The sequence below is a fragment of the Poecilia mexicana genome, unplaced genomic scaffold (genome assembly GCF_051168715.1).
Source record: "Poecilia mexicana isolate PSO_F unplaced genomic scaffold, ASM5116871v1 scaffold_7, whole genome shotgun sequence".
In the NCBI taxonomy this organism is placed as follows: Eukaryota; Metazoa; Chordata; class Actinopteri; order Cyprinodontiformes; family Poeciliidae; genus Poecilia; species Poecilia mexicana.
This window is the reverse complement of record NW_028263376.1, coordinates 22,493,623-22,518,578: the sequence shown is the minus strand read 5'-3', so window position 1 is coordinate 22,518,578 and position 24,956 is coordinate 22,493,623. Positions and strand designations below refer to the sequence as shown.

The 24,956-nt window shown below is 36.2% G+C and overlaps 1 protein-coding gene across 2 annotated transcripts; it reads left to right on the top strand.

Moving 5' to 3' along the window:
* The first annotated feature begins 9,783 nt into the window (after positions 1-9,783).
* csf1b (colony stimulating factor 1b (macrophage)) lies at positions 9,784-23,626 on the top strand. Of its 2 annotated transcripts, XM_014973756.2 has the most exons (9): positions 9,786-10,327; positions 11,741-11,860; positions 11,936-11,998; positions 12,115-12,285; positions 12,420-12,621; positions 12,713-12,849; positions 22,726-22,769; positions 22,859-22,896; positions 23,000-23,626. In XM_014973756.2, the coding sequence occupies exons 1-8, from the start codon at positions 10,286-10,288 to the stop codon at positions 22,893-22,895; spliced, it is 816 nt and encodes a 271-aa protein (XP_014829242.2). In that variant the 5' UTR covers positions 9,786-10,285; the 3' UTR covers position 22,896; positions 23,000-23,626. The 2 variants fall into 2 exon arrangements, with proteins under 2 accessions (XP_087863390.1, XP_014829242.2); XM_088007264.1 differs by having other exon boundaries at positions 9,784-10,327; positions 11,741-11,998.
* Positions 23,627-24,956: the final 1,330 nt, after the last annotated feature.

Below are 24,956 nucleotides of genomic sequence, written 5' to 3'. Positions count from 1 at the left end.
ATTGTGTGACAGCTGACTTCAATAGTTCATATCTCAAAGTATATTTTAGATAGTTTGCTTGCTGACTCCCAAAGGGTGACTTTTTGAAGAAAGTCACAGGAAGATTCATTGCTTCTGGGAGTTTTGATCACTCATGTTTTGCCAAAGCTCCAAAAGCCAATGCATAACTCATCATGTTATTAATGACCTCACATGCTTTCGGGAGAAATAAATTCATCCACTGGAAAAGATTTATTGCTCCATGGAGGGAACTAAATGATAACTTTGAGATATTCTTGCTTATTTAAAGTTTTCTCCTCTTTTTTTTTTATTAGGGTCACTTCATGTAATTTTCCCCGCAGTTCTGATGGGATTTAGTCACTTCTGAGCATTGATCCTGGGAGAGTGGGGAGCTTTTATTTCATTATTGCATCTGTTTACCTGTGTGAAAACATGTATTAATTCAAACATATTTTAATGCACCTGTCATCACACTGTACTCAGGATGACTTGAGTGACTGCAAAGAGTTGTGATGAATAAGTGCTGGAGCATGTGTGAGAAAGCAGAAAAATAAACAAATCTTGCACGTATACCACACATACCATGTGCAATCGTGCATACAACCATTGGATAAATGAAGCCTACTATGGTGTAAGGTCTAAGACTTTATTTATTTTAATATCAGGGAGAAACCTTCTGAACAAGCATATTTCAGTACACTCCATATTTATCTAAAACACAGCCAATGCTTGTTTAGAAAGTCCTCTCTCGTTGCTTCTATTGTAATTTATCACAACATCTGGATCCAATACCAAACTATACTTTCACTGAACATTAGAAAATAAAACCACTTTGAAAAAAATGTATATGTTTTTTTAAGTTTGATAATTTGATTCAAGTGGTTTAAAAAAGAAAGGGAGTAAGGACAACAGCAGTAGTGATATCAATCGTACATCTACTAAGTGTTAAAAGGTAATTTCCGACAGCTTTGGACTCCATCATTCGACAGCCAGAATGACCATTCACAGGTTTAGCTTTTTGGCATTTTGGTTGCTTAGCTAATTTTACCAAGGGTAGAATTTGATTCAAGTCAAATGGGAGCCCATCAATCTGAAGGATGAATATTGGCTGAAACTGAACAGTGCAACAGGACATTGAGCGAAAGCACACTGGAAAATCCACAACAGAGTGCCACAAAAACAGTTGCTGCAGTAGCCCGGTCTCTACAGATTTGATCTTGATTAAAATGTTGTGACAGGATCTTACGAGTAGTGCATAAACAAGCCTCAATGAATAAAGCAAAGTTTTGAAAAATTAATAGTTCTGTGGTTATGGCAGAAAATACACAACAATGTATTCAGAAAGTGACTTCATTTACCACTGTCATGTGGATATCTTAGGAAAACATGGAAATTTGCTTCATATCGTTTTAAACACCTGCTAAAAATGACTAGAAGTTACAAACTGCATCGGGTAGGTCGTATAATTCTATTCAACAGTATTTTGTTGTGGTTTTTATAAATAAGTGTATCCATGTGTGTTTGTGTTCAGGGTTTGTCCAATCATTTAAACTACTGACCTTTTCACTTTGAGAGCTCTGTTCGATTAATGAAATAAAACATTTGCTTTCATTAATAGGACATTCAGTTGCAAATATTTCCATTTTGCAATTAGAGATGTCAAGATCATTTTCATATGGCACTGAATTACAGAAGTATTCAAATATATTGGCAGCTTCTGTAAACATGTATAAAATCCCTTCAAATTGGGGCCAGGACTTTAATGAATTCATTTGGATTAATTACATAGATTTTCATACACTAAAATGTTAATGTAATTAATTGATTTTGTAGTGATTAAGTAATCTGGGACATATTAAGTAAAACAGATCTAGTTTCTGTAAAAGAAACTCAATTTACCTTTTAGTTTAGGTACAAGATTTTCATTGTTCTCCTTTAAAGAAAGTTTTTCATCTAGATCAAGTCCAGGTATAACAATTCACCATCTCAATCTCTGCCCTGTTAGCAGTTGTTATCTCAACTTGGGTAGCAATCTACCTCCTGAAAAGGAGCTTGTTTTATTGTTTGTATTTTTTGCATTTAAGACCGATTAAAACCAAGTAAGGTTTGACTGAAACTGATTAAAAGCAGATTAGAGAGATTTGAAAGTTTGGACAAGATAATTGGAATAACAGTAAATTCTGGCATCATCTGCATTAAAATGCATATGATGCAATGTATTTTTGGTTTATTACTGTAAAGCTGTACTTGTAATTGTGGTCATGTGATGATTTTTTTGCATCAAGTTGAAGATGTTATGTAGCAGATTTGAATGCTCGCATATAATTGCCACCAGTTTTTACAGACAATACACAGGCAAAGTGAATCGGAGTTTTGACAATTCACATTGTGGTTAGAGTGCAGTAGTATGGTTCAGTGGTATTCCTCAGTGCCACAAATATGAAGGTCATTTAAGTTGCATGTCAAAGTGAACAAGAATTAAAAATAAAATTATTCTTAAGAAGCCCCAGCATAAATAAAAATCAAACACAGGTACATAGGAAAAACATTAAAATGGCCTGTATCAATTAGGATATTTTCAAAAAATTCAGATGTGGTTCAAATATGTATTTTTGTCTCAGGACAAAAATATCAAAAGCAAATGTTAGAATTTCAAACATATGTTGGATCCTGCAGCTTTGTGCAACCTCCAACTGATTTAAAGCTCAGCACCAAATTCCTCACTGGCTTCAGTTCGAAATAAAACAGTGCTGGTGTTACACATTAAAAGGAACCGTTTTAAAAATGACTCATGCTCACAATAGGGCATGAGTCACTTCAGGCTGCAGTTCACACTGCAGCCTGAAGTGACTCAATTCCGAATTTTTTGACGTAATGCGACCTGTATCCGATCTTTTCATGGCAGTGTGAACAGCACAGGTCGGATTCTTTTTTTGGCTTGTGTGTTTGATCGGTTCGTCTGCAATCTGTTGCTCTGCTGGCGTTGCCGGCTGCAGCTGGAGGTTGCTGTGGCATGCGGCTTCCATCTGGTCCTCACCTGCTGACCCGCTTCCTCCCGGGTTAGGCTGTGTTTCCACCCCTGGGCACCTGATTGTGTTTGGAGCTGCAGCGCTTTGGACGCTCTGCTGTCTTGTCTTGCCATTGTTTGTTTGAGCCGGTCTCAACTAAACTTGTTGCTGGTTGGGCAGGCTGTGTGGGCGGGGCATTACTCCTCTGGCCCCATCGAAGGCCATTGGAACTGGATGACGGCAACGATGTGTTCCATTCTTCATGTTTGTATATGCTGTGTGTTCTTAAAGTTACTAATTTTCTTTTTGTTTGTTTGATTTTCTAATTTCTTTTGCATTGCATGTTTTATTTCTTTTGGAATAATTGAATTTGTCTGTCCTTACCTTATGTGTTCCCTTTTGTTCCGGGGACCGAGTAGTAGGCCTGAAGCCTCGTTTTTACAAAAATAAATGTTTTAAGGAAATTGTTTAATAAAATATTGTGCACTGCTCAGTCTGTGTTTGGGTGTTCAAAATAAATTAATCTTATTTTGATATGAGACACTGTTTTAATTAACAAAACGAATCGGGGAGAACACCCAGAAGGTATTCTGTTATGTTTTTTCAAAGGTCAAGAAAAAGAATGACTGTTGAGATTCTCGCTGAGAGAAGGCCTGTGGCTGACATGGAGAACGGTGAGCAGCACCAGAACTCCTGATGGATCTCCTTCAGGAAGAACCAGAGAGATGGCCGACCTCCACAGAGAAAGAGTTCACCCAAACATGAGAGGAAAAATAAATGCTGGTGCTCAAACAGAGCAGTCTCTTTTCTTAAACCCAACACACACACACACACACGTCGTTGTTTACACGGTGTTGTGCCCCTGATAAAAACCTAACTTCAATTTAACTGAAACACAGAACATCCAGAAAAGTGATTAACTTGAGATATAGAGTGAAAATAGCACAATGAGATGAAAACATTTGTCTATCTTATACTTTTATACAGGACATGAACACTGCCCTGTACATTTTAAAGGGTCTGTTCCAGAACACCTGATACAAACGATAGCATTAGCTCATCCATTACTCAGACATTTATTGAGGCCAGGTGTGTGACAGAAGGAAACACCTGAAACATGCAGGCTAGACAGACCTGAGGACTGAGTGGTTTAAAGTATTTCACTGACACTTTCAGATTGCAGATTTCCAAATGAAGGCATCCATTAGTGAACACATTCATTATTCAATAAACCAAGCATTTTAAAATTACTGCTAGGGTTACTATTAAGAAGTTACTATTAACATCTGAAAACATACATAATCGAAACATTAATTAATGTGTGGCGCCAACAAGCTGTTGTTAAGAAAATAAATTTAAAATAAGCTAGTTTTAAAACTTAACATGTCTTGATTCAAATGCCCTAATTGTGGTTTTGAAACCAGTAACTTATTCTGGCCTATTGACCTTTATGTTACCTGTAGTTACAGCAGATGGTTTGCTAGGATCTTTTGAACTGCCTTTTGACTGTGTGGAAAACAATAAAGGTTTTTTTTTCTAGCTTTTCACACTCATCTGTGAAAAGCCGTAAACACGGCAGGAGTTCCTGGCCTTAGAGAGGGTCAGAGATAGCTCCTGGATTGGATGAACAAAGATACGCCTTATTTGAATAAATTAAAGATAAGAATACGCCTTTACTATAAAACTTTCTACACAGAAGTAACAAATCAGATTTTGCTCTTGCAACTTCTCCAAAGACGTCTTTGCTTTTTGTTTGTCGTTTCCATCTTTTGTCTGTTTCTCTCTCAGGTAAATTCATGTGTTGTTTGTGCTCTGAGGTTTCTGGTGTTTTGTGATGTGTTTGTCTGGTGATAGTATGCATCTGTCTTGAATAAATGCTGAGTATTGTGACGCTGTTATCTCTGCGTGATCTCAGTCTTTGCGCACAGCATTTTTCTGAACCCGGGCATAAGAGAGGATTTAACGAGTCAAAAGGTTTTTAATGTTCAAGAATTTTTCCTCTCTTAACACTGTACATTTGAAAAAAGCAACAGAGGTTTCATAGTAGTCATATTTAATAAATTAGAATGAGTTCCAAAGAGGCTTGTTAGATTAAAAGTACTTTTTGAAAATAACATTTAAGCAAGTAATAAACATATTTTTCACTGCTGATGTAATATTCTAATCCTCAATGCCATGTTTTCATTAACTAACTAAGAAATCATCATTAACTTAATGTGCCATTGATGTGCTGGTTAACAGCTCCATTTCTGTTTCCCAATAGCCACATGTAAACTAAAATTCACAGCGGTTTTTACTCTCTGGACATTTGTTGTACTTTATTTGGGTTTTAGGTGATAGACAAACACACAGTTGAGGTGAAAATATCATAGCACATGGTTTTACAAAAACCAGAAAAGTCCTGAATTGTACAATATTCCTGTACAGTATTTAGCTCTGTTCTTCTTCACATTTGACCAGCTTCCCTGTTCATGGTGAAAAAAAAATTCCATACATCTCAAGGCCTTGAATTTATACTGGGAATAAGCTGTTGATTTGTAAAACCAATTGTTTCTTCCAGATCTTACTGAGGGGTATCATCGTAAAAGACGCTAACTATAAATTCTCACCACAATTTTCAGTTTCTTGTTTGTCATAAAGTTTCCTTACCTTCCACTTGTCAAAAATGCATTTCTTTCTTTTGTTCTCTCAAATTAAAGTAAATAAATTTGAGTATTGAGGTTTAAATCTACTGCCTCTAAACAACTGCAAGTACACTTGGAAACAGTAATTAGTTTTTTTCTTTACAGAAGTGATCCAGGAAAACATTGTATATATTTTATAACATAATAGGCCTGGAAAGAACATGGCGTCACAGAACTACAGGCTGGATGGTGAAAGTTTTTTCACTTTCACAATCCTCTGTGCCCTCTATGCTTTTTCGGGTTAATATAACAGTCCAAAACAGCAGCATATCTGGCGTTTGATCAACCAAAAACAGACACGTTTGGTCAGGTCTCATTAAATAAAAGCTTTGAATGGTCTGTGTAATAATGACTCTATAAAGGGTTTATCTGAGAGCTGAGTTACTGAAATATATTAACTTTTCATTAACACTCAGGGGAGCCCAAACGTCTTGAGACCAAGATCTACAATTTCTCTCACCGGCTGAGATCTACCTCATGACGAAGATATAAAAATTGTAAATTAAACTCTATTGACTTATTTTATATGCAAATATACAAAGGTTATAGCAGACATATTAGGGTAATAGAAAACCTAATGCAGTTTCTTCCTCTGTGAGATTCTGACACTGGGAGGAGGTTACAGGTTTCTCAGTCAGAAGCTGGATGCAAACCTGAGGCCAGCAGGTGTCAGTCAGTTATGGTAGATCTAAACTTTAGTTTGATGATCTCAGTACAACAAACTACAGACTGATATGAAGAACCACAGAGTTATGTTAGGTTCAAAGCCACATCTTGTGAAGTTGGGATATTTTTGATGGGCTGCCCAAGATACTTGTGTGGAAGTTTTGTTTAAATTCTTGTCAAATTTGGGGCTTAGAGTATTTTCTTTTAAGTCTTTTTTTTTCTCCTTATGGTTATAATTCACTACTAATAGATAAAGCGGCACTGGAGTTCCTCCATCTTGCATGCCTCTATTTTGAAAATTTAAGTTGAAACACGTAATAAGACCGGAGGGGTTGCATTATGTTAAGCTGGTGTACAGCCTGCCGGAAATTATTAGAAGAAGAAGAAATAAAGGAATGCCAAGGAGGTAATGTAATCATATGAATGGGCTGGAGAGGGAAACATCTAAAACATGTGTGCCTGAGGACCCACTTTGGGAATCTTTACATTACTTGACTAAAAGGAACATAAAACAGGAACATAAAAAACAGAAAAAAACTTTGTATTGCAGCTGCAAAGTAAGGGAAAATGATGACAGGTTACAAAGCAAGACAACACTCCAAGTTGTTCTAGTTGTTATAAATCAAAGGCAATGGAAAACAAATGGGGTTTTCGCCTTGACTTAAAGGAGCTCAGAGGATTTTTCAGATTTCTGGATTAGTGAAACATAAAAACTTAATGTTGCTTCTTTATAATGTGTTCTGATTCTGAGGGTGTAGCATAGACTAGAACCAGAAGTCCACAAAAGTCTGGAAGGCTGATACAACAGCAGATCTTTAATGTATTTTGATGCTAAGCCATCTAGTGATTTATGAACGAACAGAAGTGTTTTTTAAATCCATTCTCGGATCTCCAAGGAGTCATTGCAAGGACTGGGGCGATGTGCTCTCTTTTCCTAGTTTTAGTGACATGTCAGCATCATAATGTGATGATGTTTTACTGAAGGATTGATCGGTGTACATCATAAAACAGATCAGATCACAAGGAAAAAAACTGAATTTGGATTGGAAAAATGAAAAAATAAACCAGTAAGTTAAAGCTTTGGCAATAAAAGGGCATTCCAAAACGTGCCAGGATCCTGGATTATGTGTGTGCAGGTGTGTTTTGTGCTTGTTAGACTATTTTCCAGAAGAGAAAATCTCTGCTAGAGGACATGTTAAGGAACTGTTCTTGCCAATTGCCAATAAAAATCAAGAAGAAGAGTTAAAGAAATGTCAGGCAGCTGCCTTTCTTGGCCTTTACTTTCTGAACCCAGTGTCAGCTTTGAGTGGTTATTTTCTCCTCTTTGTTCTGAAAGCCAGTTTATGCTTTCTGTTATCCTACTCCAGTTTACTCCTTGTGATTTCTCCACATCTTAGGTTGAATAAGACAGATGTTTCCCTCACCAATCTCTTTGAGTCAGATCTCTTCACTCACCACATTGTCATCCACTACCGCTCCCTCTTCCTCAAATTCATCTTCCTGCTCAGTCTCTAATGCTCTCTGTTAAACACCATCAAGATCTCTAATCCACTTCCAGTGAAATCTGCCAGATTCTATACACCACCATGTTTTGGCACAATTTTTAACTCTCCTCTCCACCTCAGGAACCCATCCATCCATCCATCCATCCATCCATCCATCCATCCATCCATCCATCCATCCATCCATCCATCCATCCATCCATCCATCCATCCATCCATCCATCCATCCATCCATCCATCCATCCATCCATCCATCCATCCATCCATCCATCCATCCATCCATTTTCTAACACCCTTGTCCCTTAGTGGGGTCGGGAGGAGTGTTGGTGCCTATCTCCAGCTAACGTTCCAGGTGAGAGGCGGGGTTCACCCTGGACAGGTCGCCAGTCTGTCGCAGGGCAACACAGAGACAAACAGGACAAACAACCCTGCACACAACTTCAGGAACCCATTCCTCTGAAATTCCCCCTTAAGGATTCATCACCACATTACCCTTCCCATTTCTAGCTATCCCTCTATTCATCAATATGCCACCAAATTCTGATCCAAGACTTCCTTAATCACATATGTCCAATCCATTTAGTAAAACATAATCTAATTTAATTAACTTAAATTAGATTATAAGTCATGCATGTGGGTCAAGAAATTATCCCTCAACAGGTCACAGTGACCTTAAGCATAGTGGCTAAAGGGCAACAAAGCCAATGTTTGTGAGCTAGCACAGTGGCCTACAAAAGTTAAAATGGACAAAGTTATAAGAAGCAAATCAAAGTAGCGTGTGGAAGGACGAATAAAGCTTTTGAGCAGACTGGTACAGTGTGAAGCCAGTGCTACAAAATATAAAGAAACTGTATGCAATTTTTGGAATTTGAAGAAAGTAAAACAATATTCTCTAAAAAAAATAATAATTTTCTTATTATTTCACTATTTAGCAAACTGATCAAATTTCTGTCCCTAACTGGCCTAAAACATGAAACGTCTATCCCGATTTAATGTCAGCACCAACAAAAGTCTGATTTTTCTTTTTTGCATACTATATGTCGATATGTGGTTTTAAATGTATGACAGCCAGCACTGAAATGCTGTAGTGTGGACACAACTACAACAACATGAGGATAAATCCCAGAAGGAATGTGATTTATCCTCCAGCTACTCAGGATGAATTTGGGACCCTTTTCAAACATGGACCACCGCTGATCTGCTCATGTGAAAACATTTCAACTCTTCAAAGCCAAACATTTGTAAGGGTTGGAGAGTAAACTCTAGGTGTTTCCACCTAATGTAAATGTCAAACATACACTTTCCTATGCAGCATAATATTTGCTTAAATTACTGCCAACGCCAATTTCTCAGTGTTCTGTACGTCTCCTTGGTTATTTGTTTAATCAAGCCCAATTGATTTCCTGCTTATTTTTTTTCTCAGTTTACACCAATTAAGTGCTCTTTTTGGTAATCACACATATGGGCTAGAGACTTCCCCTATGAGATCAGGTTAAATCATGGGTGGGAAGTTGTTTCTCTCTGATTTGTTATGCTGAAGAACAGATAGTGAACTAAGCTTCCTCTCGCGCAAATAATGGACTCTGATGTTGTGAAAAGGTAGGATTGTTTTATTATCTATCTGAAAGCCCAGTTCAAATCAGTAATATTTTAAACTATTTTGATTGGCCAGGTTTTAATTTTATTTAAAAAAAATATATGTTAAATGCTATCTTGCCTATTCTTATGTAAACTGAATTTGCAATGCAAAAAACAATGGTACATAAGAGCCATGGACAATGCTTCTTTAATTTCTAAATCCTGATTTTAGACTTTAATGAGACTCAAAAGAATAAAGGTTAAAAACAACAAGCAATAACGGATGCTTCAAACAGTTAATCTGAGATATTCTTTAGGTAAATGCACGGGATAAAACATGTCGCTCTTATCTCTTCTGTTTTCCATTTTTCAGTATTAGACATTAGTTTTAAAATCTACTCCTATTAATACCCAAACTTATTTAATGAGAGTCATTAAAAAGCTCTTTTAAGTAGCAGATAACATCCAACCAAGTCACTAAATGAGGGTGTTTTTATTTTTATTCTTTATGTATTCGTTTCTTTCTAGCAACAAATCCACACAATCATAATTGAATTGCGGTGTAAAAAGAAAAACGTTTTGGTGTTATGTGTGCAAAGAAAAAGGTGGGAGGTCTTTAAGAAGGTTGTCTGTCAGCTGAAACAGTCAGTCTCAGTTTGAACTCACTCAAAGGAGGAGGAGCACATCAGGCAAAGCTTTGAAGACCAGCGCCACATGAAGAAGTGTCAGATTTACTTAAGAAGAAATTCCTTTCTGTGGAGTGGAAGTGGATATATGAGAAAGATCTCTCTGCTTCAATGTGTGTGACAGAGGAGTTTGGTGTTTTCCATTGCCAAACACGTACCAGATGACCATCCCTGTGTCAACAGTGAGTCAGAGCAAAGCTAAGGTAGGTGAGAACTTTTTACTATCTGGTTATATGGTTAAAAAAAAAAAAAAAAGTCTGCTGCTCTGTAATCTGTCTAAAATAATCGGCGCTTGATTGTGCAGTTAACCGACGTAAATTAATTTTAATACATAAGGAGACAACAAATCATGTGATAAAAGTTATATTTGCATCATGTGCCACCACATTTGCCACACACCAGTCACATTTATGGTTCTATTAGATTACATTAATTAGATTATGTATCCTCATCAGTCATTAACTGGGCTTCAGATAATAGTGGGGCAAGGCAGGATTTATGCTCACATTGCCAGTTCTGTTACAAGGGAATTGTTCTTTTGACTTGTCTGCTTCAGATATCAAAGTGAATTATTTTACCATTGTTTTAGAGCAACAACTTTGTTAGCATGAAGCTTTCCCCTTTCTTTCTGCCTTTTTGTTTCATAGCATGAAATCAATCCAGAAGGCAGCTCTTCATTACATCCAGAACATAAAAAAAAAAAACATTAAAGCAATCCCTCTCATTTCTGCAGCTTTCAAAGAAAGTCTTTTGTTTCCTGATTAATATCAGAAGTTGCACATAAAGCGAACCCCGTCTCATTTCAGTGCTTTTCTCACATCTGTGTTGAGGTGTGGAATAATTATCCCGTTGAAAAACAACATCTAAGCAATTTACATGAATGGTCACTTTTAAAAGCAACCGAGTATAACTGAGTACAGATTTTTTTTTTCTTTCTGAGGTGGAAAGAATGATGCTTGTCACCGTGTTTCAGTCCATCCAGAGCTTAAGTCCATCTGGAGCCCATTTCACTGTTACGGATTCCAAAAGGTGTGCGGTAGCAGGCATCATGAGCTACAGGAGGAGACAGAGTGCTCCTCTCACTAGCCAACCTTCTGTGGCATAAAGAAAAAATATGACCATTAGTCAGATTTATCTCTAAGTTCTCTCAAGGTCAGGGTCCAACATCAGGTACTTCTGTCCAAATCTAATCCCGGTGCGTACCCCAGTTTAACAGTTTCAGCAGTGGAGACGTTCTTTTTTTATTTTGACTTTCTCTGAGCAGCTCCTCTCCTCTGTGCTGCTGTTTGGGTGGAAAGGCGAGAACTGGTCCCGCTCCAGTTGTGAAAAATGTTGCAGCAGTAGAAATTCTACTGAAGTTTTCTCTAATTGTTTTTTTCTTCATGTAAAATGATTTACAAGTCAAGTGAATGTCAATGAGAGGGAGTGGGAAAATAAGTGAGGGAATAGGGCAGACCGCACAAGATTTTATTGAGCAATTTCACCATTTAAAATGTAAGAGTTTAATGCTCGTATTTCGAATACAGAAGCTCAGAATGAGTGCTTGAGCGAAACTAAACTTAGGTTTGCAAGATCTGGATTTGAGTTGGATTGAGGATAATCTTCAGTTTTGTCAGTTGCAGGTAAAGTGTCTGTGTGTGCTTATGTTCCTGAGTTTCCCTCTGTCAATGGCAGAGGTACCCGGTCCATGCAGGCACTCAATCACTAGAGAACACCTGCTGATAGTCAGGCAACTGGTAGGTGTTAAAGCAACATCAAACAGATCAGATCAAATATCTCTGGCTGAAATCCTCCCGTTGTTATTTCTACAGATGGACAACCAGTTGAGGAGTGGGTGTTCAATAACCTACACATTCATAGAACAGAGAACTCTGGTAAGACAACATTTGTCCAAAGCAGATTGTTTTGTACAAAAAGTGAACTGGAAAAAAAATAAAATAAAATAAAAGAACTCCTCTGAATCTGCTGATTTTCTTTTCCTTCCTTGCAGAGCAAATGTTGCTTTGTGAAAGCTGCTTTACCCTGGATACTGGAGCTGCTAACCACCCATTTCAAGTACAGCCGGGGCTCAATAAATGACGGCTATGTTCAGTCCCTCAGGGCACTTATCCTCAACATGTATTCGCAGAGATGCGTGCCTCAGATTAATGAAGAGGTGGAGGTGAATGTGTGCTTCTGAATGAAGATAAATTTAAATAAATATTGCGAGAGCCGTCCAAGCTCTCTGAAAGATCATTCCTGCTCTGTTGGAAAGAAAAAAAACCAATAAGGTTTGTTTCTCGTATTGTGCTGCAGGATAAGCCAGAGAGCTTTGAGGCGGTCTACCGAGGGTCTCCGTTGGAAGCTTTGCAGAGAGTTTCAGAGGTGTTGTCTGTTTACTGGGAACTGGTGACAACCAGTGACTCACCGGTTGACTGGAGATGCCAGCAGGAATACTCAGAAAGCTTCGGCTCCTCGACAGAGCTACCCGCAGGGTCAACCGCTCAATATTTTACAGGTGTGAAACTCAAACTTCTGGAATGTTGTGTGATGAATAATGCAGATGTCTGGGAAGGCTGTGATCACACATCCTGTGAACATTTCCACAGACAGTTATGATTGGAACTCAGCGAAGACTTCGCAGAAAAAACCAGTCAGGGATGTGTACAAGTTTGGCTTCATCGTTGCGTCCGTCAGCGGGGGACTGGTGCTCATTCTTACGCTCTACTGTCTCATCGTCCACAAGGTATCAGCATGTTTCTTGTGAACTTCAGAATTCACATGTACACTATTAAGGCTTGCCAGTGCATTCCGTTACTATTGTAAAAAAAAAATAAAAAAAAATAATAATACAAAACAGCCATTGGCAGCTTGGTTACTCTTACTGTGGTTTTACTTTGTGGATAAAAGTCAGACCTACAGTACTTCATTTTTCATAAGAAAGCAGGGGGCAGGCTGACCAAACATGTTTTGAGCAACAAAAAAAAAATCACCAAAGGCAGATGTGTGTAATTATGCTCCTTCTCCCTAATACTTTGCACAAGTTGAAAACTTCTCATTAGTTTCCAAATGTGTTGTTTTCTCAGCTCTTGATATTCTTTCAAAGACATAAAAGGAGAGTGGGGTTATTATTGGAGTTTCAGGACCCAATACAGTACAAGTTGTTAAAAAGACCAGCCTGGAGATTAACCCTTTGGCGTCCAGACTCAAGAAATAATTGATCTCATCATCAGATTCTTTTGACAAAACATGAATCTGAAAATTGATATTGATGCATTTTTAAGCTTGTTTTTGATTCATTATGAGCATAAACGTGAAACTGAAATGATGCTACATTTTTATATACATTATGTGAGGTTATATCACAACCGATAAACATGTTTTTGCCACTTTTTTTTGTGAAAGGAACCCCAATTTCTGTGTTTTGATATATGTGATTCACCTTCTAGTTTTACTTCTTTACATCTCTAAAATTGATTAGAAACAATCTTGACCGCTCAGTCGTTTTGAACTTTTAAAGAAACATGGATTTTGTCTCCCCCTCTGTCCCTTTGCTCCCTGCTAAGGCTGCAGTTTCTTTTTCCTGGTTGTGAATGCTCAGGGTATTTAGCATAGTCACCAATGACAGCAGATAAATGGTTTTCCTGTAACGGTAAGTTATTTTACCGCCATTTGCACATTTAGCAGTGAGTACATGATATTGAGGCCTTGTCCACATGTAGCCAGATAAACCAAATCGATTTTTATGCAATTTGGACTTTCGTCCACATGTTCATAGCCAAAAAAAAATTGATTGATAATAAAACGTCTGACTTCACAGATTATCTATCCCATAACAAATCTGCCATGACATGGTGACAGTTTTAGCAAACATGTAAGAAAACGTATTCTTTATAAAAGTTACATACTGAAGCTTTGATGAAATTCAGTTAACCCAGAGAAGCCACACATGATTTTGCTTCTTTGGAGCAACAAGAACGACTTCACACAGGACTGAATCTCCTTCCAGAAAAACTAAAAAAATTCTAACCAAAAAAAGCAAAAAGACAAGTCGGTCATTTTGTGTAATTGCTGATAAAGCTGCTCTTTTCTGTTTATTAACCATATAAAATGTCAGTGATCATGGAGAGAAACCATTGGTTTACTTATGATCCAAATAAATGTATATTGGAGAGCGCTGGCATAGTGGAGGAAAGTAATTGGCATTAAGGGCCCGATTCTGGGTCAGAACTTTGATTAGTTCTGGAAAGTTCTTGAGTACAACAGGCATTTTGCTGCATGTTTTGGTTGGCATGGATTCAAAGTGACTAAAGTATTTGCCCCCTCACAGATTGACCTTGTTTTTTGCTTTGTTTTACTTACATGTTACAGAAAAACAAACAAATGTAAGTGCCAGAGACAGATAACCTGAGTTAAAAAAAGGTTGTTTAGATAGTTGTTTCATTTACTAAGGGGGAAACCACTAATTAAACCAACTAGTGTTATTATTTTTTTTTTTTTGCCTTTGTTAAATCATTAATTAACTGATATTAACAACTTTTTGGAGTTCAGCATCACTAGTCACAACAAGCTCTGATTACAGTCAGACCTTAAATAAAGAAATTAAATTAATAGAAGCCATGTGATAGCATGAAGAAGGGTAAAATATCTCAAAATGCAACACATCATTCCTGATCTAAACAAATTTGAGAACCAATGACGAGCAAAGTCTCTAGACATTTGTCAGTCTAGAAATTGTTATAAAACATTTCTAAGGCTTCGAGACTGCAGTGAACCACAGTAAAGACTTTATGCAAAAAAAAGAAAAAAAAAAGAAAAAAAAAAAAAAAAAAAATATATATATATATATATATATATATATATATATATATATATATATATATATATATATATATATATATATATATATATATATATGGGTGATTCTATAATTGGAGATACATTTGGCACTTCAAGAAATGACCAAAAAAAACTTTTCATTTCTTAAAAATTTTCTTAGGTAGTCTATTGAAAAGGCATTAAACTTTAAAAAAATCTGTAATTGCCAAACATTAGCTACATATTTTATAATTTTTTCTCAGAAAAAACGTATATTTTGCGGTATGTTATGTCAACTCTGTTACGGACAATATAGACAGTGAGTGAAAAAAACAATAAATTCTAGCAGACTAAAATATTTTTATTCCATTACACCAAGTGTCCTACTACCCAAATACTTTAAATGGAGATGTTTTACTTAAAAATACATTTTAAACAATCAAAAGATACTCAACTTTTCACAGAGTTGTTCGCATAGGGTCAAACGTTTTTCATTAAAACTCATTGAAAACCATCATTCTTTTAGAAATAAAATTGGTCAGTAATACTAAATCACAGCAGAAGTCAACCAACAATGTATATGGTGCTCTAGACAACAGTTTTCCTTTTTTTTTGGTGAAAGTATGTCATAAACATGTCAACTCTGTTATCTAACAGAGTTGGTGTTAGTAACAGAATTGACAGGACCATAATAATTTAGAACTGAAAACTCTGTTACTGTCAACTCTGTTACCCTATTTGGTAACAGAGTTGACAGTAACAGAATTGACAATTTCAAACATTTTTATTAAAAACTCCACTTGTGAGTAGAAATTGTGAAAAAACATGACACCACTGAGATAATGGTTTAAAAACCATTAAAAAAACTTGTCTCTGATCAAAAATCTGTGGTATTTTTCTCATGATTCTTTGGTAACAAGATTGACGTTGAAAACGATAACACCTGGTGATTGTGATTTTTAAACTAAAATATTTCCCAGAGAATGGCACATAGACCTCTGTGTGTTTCAGGTCTTATCAGTAAAAGTAAATGACTTAATTTTATGCAGTTTATATAGCCGTAGAAGGCAATTTCCCAGATTTACAGGGACAAAACCATATGGTAACAGAGTTGACAAAAAATTCTCGGACACATATTTTTTCAAAAATAAGGGTATTTTGAGTTAATTTAATGTGATGTTGTTATTAAATTGACCTTTTAGGCAGTTTAAAAAAAGACAGAAAAAACAAATTCACCAAAGAAAAATAATAAAACATAGGTTTTTGCATCATTTTTCAGGTTAATAAAAAAGACAGTACCCAACTCGGACGACAAGAAATCTTGGTTTTTCAGCTATATAAAACAATTTTAAATGTATTTACTTAAATGTTTTTACTTGTTAAATATTATGATCCATTAAAATGAGTAATAAATTACGAAAACATTTAAAAATTGAAATATTTTAATATACCAGACCAAAAATAATGACTCTGGACATCAAATGTATCTGCAATTATAGAATGACCCATATATATATATATATATATATATATATATATATATATATATATATATATATATATATATATATATATATATATATATATATATATATATATATAACATGGAACAATAATAAACACTTTTTGGTGTGGCTGGCCTAAAATCAATCCAAGATTGCTTGCAAATCTCGTCCAGAAAGTCGCAAATGGAAAAAGAACAACATCCTCAGATTTCAAGGCCTCACTTGCCTCATGATTCAACAATGAAATAGAAATAGCATTTAAGGGGTTAACAAATGACATCATCCTGCTAAAAGTGCTTTTTTTTATTACTCAGGTTATCTTTGCTTGGAACTAAAAGTAGTTTGAGAATCTGAAACATTTAAGCATGACAACAAGTATAAAACAAAGAAAGTTGTGGGTGAAAATAATGTTCTCACATCTCTGTAATTTCTGAAAACAAGCAACAATGATGCTTACATCAATCTCATTCTGTGATACCGGCCTGTCCTTTATAAGCACACACATGGATCTGACCGTTGTACTTACCTCGGGAGAATTACCGAACATCGATTTCGGTTTCTCACCCAACAACTGTCATGCTCCTTTCAATAAAATCAGAGAACAATCTTCCTGAAGGTGATGATGGAAAAACGGGATAAAACTACACCCCAGAAATCCCAAAGGTATTTTGATAAACCAAAACCTATCAACCTATCAATCCTGTTTGGTCTTTACACTATAACCGTGTGCTTTGAGCTTTGTGTGTACAACAAAAGGATGCGTCCATATCACAGCATGCTGTGATCTAAAAAATTATGCACCTGAGTCATAACTCGGTGGTTGTAACAATGCATTTCATCTATAGTGTCAGCATGTTACCTGCTTTTCCTCTGTTAGGTCAGCATCTGCCCCTACTGACATTTTTAAAATACTTCCTCCCTCTCACTTCTTGCTGTAATTTTGCTGTCTTGACCCAGACAATAATGCTTGTTGACACACTTTTAATTTTAGCAGTGATGGGTTATATTTTGGGGAATTTGTGGCTGTTTTTGAGTATACTCACAACAGCCCTATTGTGTTAATTGCAAAGACCCCATTATGGGATAAAATGATGTCAGGATAATGACAGAAATACCTACCAGGACTCCTGTGGTTCTTTACAAGCTGAAGGAAACAGAACAAGACAGTAGATTGAGATAAAATAGAACTGCTCAAATAAAAATACTTCAGTCGTCCTTTCAAGCTTTTATAGGGGTTGACAAATAGATGTAATTTTGAATTCCTTTTCCCCCTCATTTGTAGAGTTTATAACAGTCCAGCAGAGTCTTGTGGTGTGGTGAAATAAAAAGAGGTAAATAGCTCTGCCATCATCTTCTCAGGCATTTATCAGTGCACTCTTGAGTTTTTTTGACTTGAGTTCCTTCCCTCGCAGCTGAAACTAGATGAGTTCATGCTCTCACTGATATGGTTTGGCATGCTCTCTTTTTGAAACAGTTTTGATTATGCTTCACGGATTTGATGTTGTTTTTCCTGTCTAAAAGGATTAGCAACGTTCACCACTATTTGTGGAAAGGAATTTGCGCTATGCTGACAAATATTACTGAATACTAATAGGACGATTCTCCAGTGAGAAAAGGGATGGGAACATTCTCTTTCAGCCATGATTTGATTGACTCATTGGCCGAACCCTAAACTGCAGGTACGCAGAGCAGACAGCACGAGAAAGCATGTGGGACTCATTTCTCTTCTGGGAAGTATCAATTGTTCAAACTGATTCCTTCAAGTGGCATGGCATACCATAGAGGAGGGAGCAATATGCACATGATAGTAGTGTTTAAATTGTGATTATTATGAGGCTCTACTGTTTTTCTGCATGTACATTACACTTATTTACTCTAGTAAATGTGCAAAGTAAATATTTTAGGACTGAATGACTTAAAGGGGTTTTCTTAATCCTATAGCTTGTACACCACAAATCAAATGTAACATTTGACTCCGGTTATTTCTCAATATATGTAATAACACCTTTTGCAAATTTAGCATTTAATTAGTTACTGGTTTATTAATTCATCAAGTATGCTTGTTCTTGGCAGTGAGGATAGCAGAATTCACTGATCACAAGCTTTCAAGCTTTTAATTTAGGTTAGACAATGTTCTAGCTTCTAGTTGTACTTGAAGCTAGAACAATTTAGATGGGTTGAATTTAGGTAGTTAGAGACAGTTGCAAAAGTTATAAACATGCAAGACATTGTATTGGATTCGAAAGAACAAGGCCTGACCAAATTATGTTTGTGTTTTTCAGTCAATCTAATGAGCTGTAATTGGTGTTCAAAAAAATTTGGAAGTCAAAAGACAGATGCAGTCCCTAACCAAGAGGTTTCAAGTTACAGTTAACTGTGGAAATTTATTCTCAAATGCAATGCGCCGTAGCCAATGGACAACTGTGAATGCTTGTTAGATCAATATTTGAAAGTCTGCTTGCATTGGTTGAATATTCGAAACCCTTTATGGCATTAGAGCAACACAGATATCTACATGAAGCCACAGATGACCCCTGGACAACAGAGCGTGGTTTATTTTGATGATTAAATTCTTCAGATTGAGACACAGCCAGCAGAAAACATAATTTAATTGCAGAAATAATCATATAATGTGATGATTTTATATTGCTAATTTACTAGTTTAGGTACAAGAGACTATTCACTGTTGATTTGTTGTTTTGAAAGAAATTTTCAAAGATTGACCCTGTTTTTAAAAAGTGCTGTTTTGTCTCTAGAAGACTTATTTTTGAACATCATAGATGGATAGTATGGATTGATATATATATATATATATATATAGTATATTAACTTTGCTTTATATTTGTCCATAGATTGATAGATATTGCAAATTACTTAACTTGTGGACATATTTGCACATACGACTCATGCTCTCAGTTGAAGTGTTTCCAGGAAATTTTTTTTTTTTTAAACGTCTCCTCCCCCTTTAACACAAAAATGACCCTCCACTACTCCAGCATAAATGTACAAATCACATACATGCGTACATAACAACGTGTTCTTATTCAAATCGACCCCGTATCAAACCATAAAGAGTTTGATGTCTGTCAAAAAAATGGTGTGGCACAATCTTGCTCACCTTAAATCTATGACCTTGAAAGGTTCACAAGTTTTTCAAATTATCTGTTCCTTTGGTCAAATGTTATTACAGTAAATGCACAAAAAGTGGAACAACAAAAGTTCCTCTTAAAGTGGATAATTCCTCACATGTGGAAGACTATTCTTAGGTTTGAAGTTGTGTGCTCTTAAAGTCTTTTGTTTGCCTTTAGAATCTCTCTTTAGTGTTTATTCCTGCCGCATGTGGCTAAGATACGTTGTCATACAAGCTGTGCCTAAGCATTGAGTGCTTGCACACTGATCAAAATCATCTGTGTTTGCAGGGAGAATGCTTGGCTATTGTACAACAGGGTAGCTAAAATGCGCAGGAAGTAGCCACAGTTGTAAACAACAGAGTTATTTTTCAAACCACTGCTGCCAGCGTGTCTTTGTGGGGGCGTGTGGATCAGTGAGCACAGTTAACAGTCATTTTTGAGATGTCAATTTACATATTCAAGTAATCTTGGTCAATCTTCCACATCTAACAAAAATCTGGTCCTGGGTAACAATAATAGCCTAACTTTTGGTGTTTAAACAAACTGAACCTTGTGGGATTAAGTAAGGTTCCACATGATGTTGTTGTTAATTCTGTTTATCTTTTTGGCATCATTGTAATCCATGTAATGCCACCAGAAAATTTTCACACCCCTTGACTTTGTAAATATTTTCTTACTTATTTTAAAAATGATTCAAGTATTTTAATCAAGTACCCTGTAATGATTTGATAAGATTTTTTTTTCTTTTTTTTTATAATTGCCAAAAGCTTGTTAGTCCAGTGTTTCTCACATGTACTCACACTCTCGACCTAACATTGTTTTTTTTTGTTTTGGGCCTTGGGCAGCAATCAGCTTAAGTCTTCTTGGCTGTGTCTTTACAAGCTCGGTACACTGGTTTGAGAAATTTCTACCCTTTTTCTGAGCAGATCCTATAAAGCTCAGTCAGTTTGGATGGGAAGTGAAAGTAAATTGTTCTTTTAGGTGTTCTCAGAAACAGTTATTTGGATTGAAGTCTGGGTTCTGGCTGCACCACTCAAGTAGATTCACAGACTCTTCTGCTTTTTGACTGAGTGCTTCGGGTCTCTATCACGTTGGAAGATAAATTATCTCTAGCCTGCGTTTTCTCCTCCTGTTTTTTCAAATAGTTGCTCTGTAATTGGCTCAACATATTCTGTACGCAGCCTAGATGCCCAAAATACTAGATGCTATATAACATAAAGTTATTCATTTAAATCTCATCAAACCTGATAAGATTGTTGCTCCTGGGCTTTCCAAGGACTCACTTACAAGTGAACGGGGATACAAACAGAAGAACAGTTTTTCTCAGTCGCTTTGGTGCATTTCTCAGAACAGAATTGAAATTCTCAAAACTACTTGCTCAGTCTTCAATTTGTCACTTGTACACATCAAAAAAGCAATTTTATGTTCCTTTTAACAAGTTGCAAATGCGTTTGTGGAACATGCAAGTGATTATGTATGATCATCTGCTTTTTCCTACATTTTCAATTGCTTTTGTCATGTTGATCAAAATGTATTCTACTGGTCTCTGTTGAACAGACTCGATCTTCACAACATTTAAGCATAATTTCATTGTATAAGTCTTAACATGCAAAATGCTTGAACAGATTGTTGTAATATGTCTATCATATTTCTAGACATTTCCATTAAACCTTTTTCTAAATCTGTCCTGAACTGGTAAATTGCTCCCAGGTGATTCCTGAGTTTCTCCAGTGTAGGTAAATGTGTGGAGCATTAGATCAACCAATGACCAACCAGTTTTCTGAATAGACTGAAGGTGCATCAACTGGCAAGCACATCATGAATAAAGCCAGAGAACAACACAATGTTACATTTCTGACAGTGGAAGGACAAGGACTTGGACGGAGTCAACAGCCAGAGAGAAGAGGAAGAGGAGTGAGGGTGTGGCAAAGGAGCTAAGAGGCGAAACTGAGGAAGAGGCTGAAGATATTGTGCCCGTTTCCATTGCTCCAATATCATCAGGCAATGGTGTGAGACTCACAACAAGATTCAAATGGATTTCCTTTCACCGTACTCTTCATTCCTTAACCCTACTGAGGAATTTTCTCAGCATGGAGATGAAATGTGTAGAAAGACTGGACTGTAATTCCCAAGGCAGTGAATCTCTTTAAGGAGATTTTTTTTAAGTATGTTCCTTCCTATTGCTACTTTAATTTTTTTATTATTATTGTTTTTTAATTGTGCTCTCCTTTCTGTATCACAACTCCATAGTTTGTCAACAAATTACATCACAAATGTGAATCTTGGATCTCCCACCATCATAATTTACAATTCTTGTCATCAAAGCTTTAGCCATAGTTTACACCAAAGTATCCCTCCAGAGTACAACGCCACATTGACAACATGACTTATCCATTTGATTAGCCCAAACTCAATGAAACAAGGACTTGACATTGTGAAGCACTGACATGTTCATTGATAAAGACATTTCATTTAAGGATTTTGAGAAAGACATTGGATTTTGCAGGTAGTCCAGGCTGTTTTGCTGTTTGTACAAATTGTTCTGAGAAATGCACTTACTGTTTCCAAATGTTCAAAATGATTTGAGAAATGCACCAATGCAACTGAGAAAAACAGTAAAAGATACTGATCCATCCTTACTACAATGTAGTTTTCCTGCTCTGACTTTGTCCAGCTTATGTTTGACTCCAAAAGACATATTTATCTTGACTGTGATTCTCTTTAAAATAACTTGCTTCTTACCTCATGGCATCTACTGCCTAGTAATTGCACGACAGGGGCAAGAGAAAAAAAAAAACACATAACCACCTCGTTCCTGGGGCCTTTCCACCACAAATTTGTCTGAATGAGATGTTCATCTGCTGTGAAATTGATAGATCTGGACAAAAAACCTAGAAAAATGAGTCACTTGGATGTAGGTGGTGGAATCTGTGGTGATTTTGAAACAGTGGAAACAATGTGTAAATAATCACAGTCATCTCGCTGCAACTATGTTCTGTTCCAGTAATATTCTGACTGCACAAAATTCACTGCTTCACTTTTTTGCCCTTAGGATATTTAATGAAAGTGAAATTCAATAAAATGATTTGTGTTTCTTGTTCTTGTTTTTAGTTTTCTCTAATTATGCATATTTGTCTCATAACATGAAATCTTTTCTTTCCGAAACAGAAAATTTACTGCCATCATGGATCAAGATTAGACACAAACTTAAAGTAAGGACATGCAAAAAGTCAAAACAAAAGTCATGCTTTTTTCTCACAAATGCAAAAGTGATACTAACGTGCCCACTCTCTGATTAAAGCACCGACCAACAGGATATAGAGATGGAACCACAGTGATGTGAGTATTCATCAAATACTGTATGATTTTGCATACAGTCAAACATATACAGCTGAACACGTGTAATAATGTCATTGTTTTCATTCTTCTTCTCTCTCTTCAGACATCGAGGAGCCCACCACTGCATCAGCAATCACAGTACTTGGGAAGCTGTACATTTTGTCCAATCCAAGTTTTCATGTCCATATATGTGTGACGTATTCAGCTTACCAGTTTAATCAGAAGCTTAGATTTGACCAAAAACAAAAACGGATGTTTTTGGAGCTGTGTATATTGAGCATTATGTGTTGCAGGTGTCTTTTTCAGGTTAACTAATTTCTTTTGTTTTTACTGTGGCATTTTTTTTCCTCTCTGTTTTTGTCCACTTAACCAAGTGTTTGTGATGTTGTTCCCATAAGTTATTTATTTACATAAGTCTATTCAATCACTGTAATAAAAAAATAATAATAAAAACATAACTATGAGTAGCAGACTTAATTGATTCACCCTGTGCTGTGAGCTACCAGTTTATATCTATGTTTTATTAAAGGATCTCCATAACTTCACAGACAGCATCTTCTCTGGAAAGCACTGAAGTTCCGATAAGATATCATGTGATGTTCAGTGTAAATAAATCTTCTCATGTCTGTTTTAAGCAAGTTCTCACTAAATATTTGTATATCAAAATTTATTGCCATACTGGACTGCTGTGCAGATTCAACAGAAACTCTGGTCAATAAACTGTTATTGATCACTTCCTCTGAGTTTTTCCTACTGGAAGAAAGTGACGGAATGAATGAAATATGCACAAACTATTCACTGTGGCAGTTTTACAAGGGATGTATTCACATCATACCACATGTCATGTGGTAGGAATAACATCCTGCCACAGTTTATTCATAAGTGTATCATATTTATTCATTAATACGTAGTAATTGATAATAACATGACACTACACTGCTAAAAAAAGATGCCGTCTGTCATGATTTCAACTCATGTTTACCAAGGAATGGTCACACCTTATGTTTTATAATATCAAATTGCATAATGTCTGACTTTGGGAAATCTGCTTCTTATATAGTGAAACCTTTGTTGGTGTCTCAGAGGAGCCCATCAGTAAAAACTGTGAAAATATTTCCACATGTGATCAAGTGCATGTGTGTTGGCCTCGCTGTTGTATTTTAAGTATCTGTGTAGGAAGCAGATGAGGAGGATGAAAGGGAAAAAAAGAAAAAAAAAACAACAACACAGCATGTGTAGACTGCAATACAACATGACCTCCAACAAACGTATTCTCTGGAGCTACAACTTTTCCTTTTGCAAATCATTCTGCAGTGGCAGTGATCAATTTTTTATCCAAAGACGTTACTCCATTACTGAACAGGGAAAGTATTTTTCTAATTCAATGTAGGATCTCTTCTTTGGGGGATTAAAAGCAGCTGTGGAGTGATAGACTGCAAGATGAAAAGACAAGTTATCTTCAACAATAATGATGTGGGAACTGCCTAGCAAGACTGTTAGAAGGGATCCTGCCCTGTGTTTTTTTTTTTCTTAACTTTCCCAGCTTTTTCCTTTTTTTACTGTCTGAAAACACAAAGTCTCCATCTCAGAAATATTGTTCCAAAACATTTTCTGAGCTGCTCCTTAGTAAAAATCACAGATAGAAAATCAAAGCAACAACTGAGATTGTGTCCACACAATGCATGTCTTAATGCTTTCTTAGTGTGGTTGTTTACATTATAGTGGTAACGTGACTTCAATCATGTTCAAGCATGAAAGGTCTAGAAAAGTGGTGAAGTGATGCACATGTGCAGAAGAAGACGTATCACACTCAGCCACTGAGCTTACAAAAGTAATAAGATGTAAAAATAGCGTAATAATATGTTATTTGTTGTATGATAGCTGTGCAAGTGGAAGGTAATTTTTATTTATTTTTTGTGTCACGATAGCTCAATAATGTCTGCTCAAATATTTGCTACCTTGAAGCACATGTAATAAGTAGGGCTGTCTGGGGTGTTGTGTGAATAAATTCCTGCCTCTTAAATCTGTCACATCAAATATGTCATCACTTAAGAGTGAGA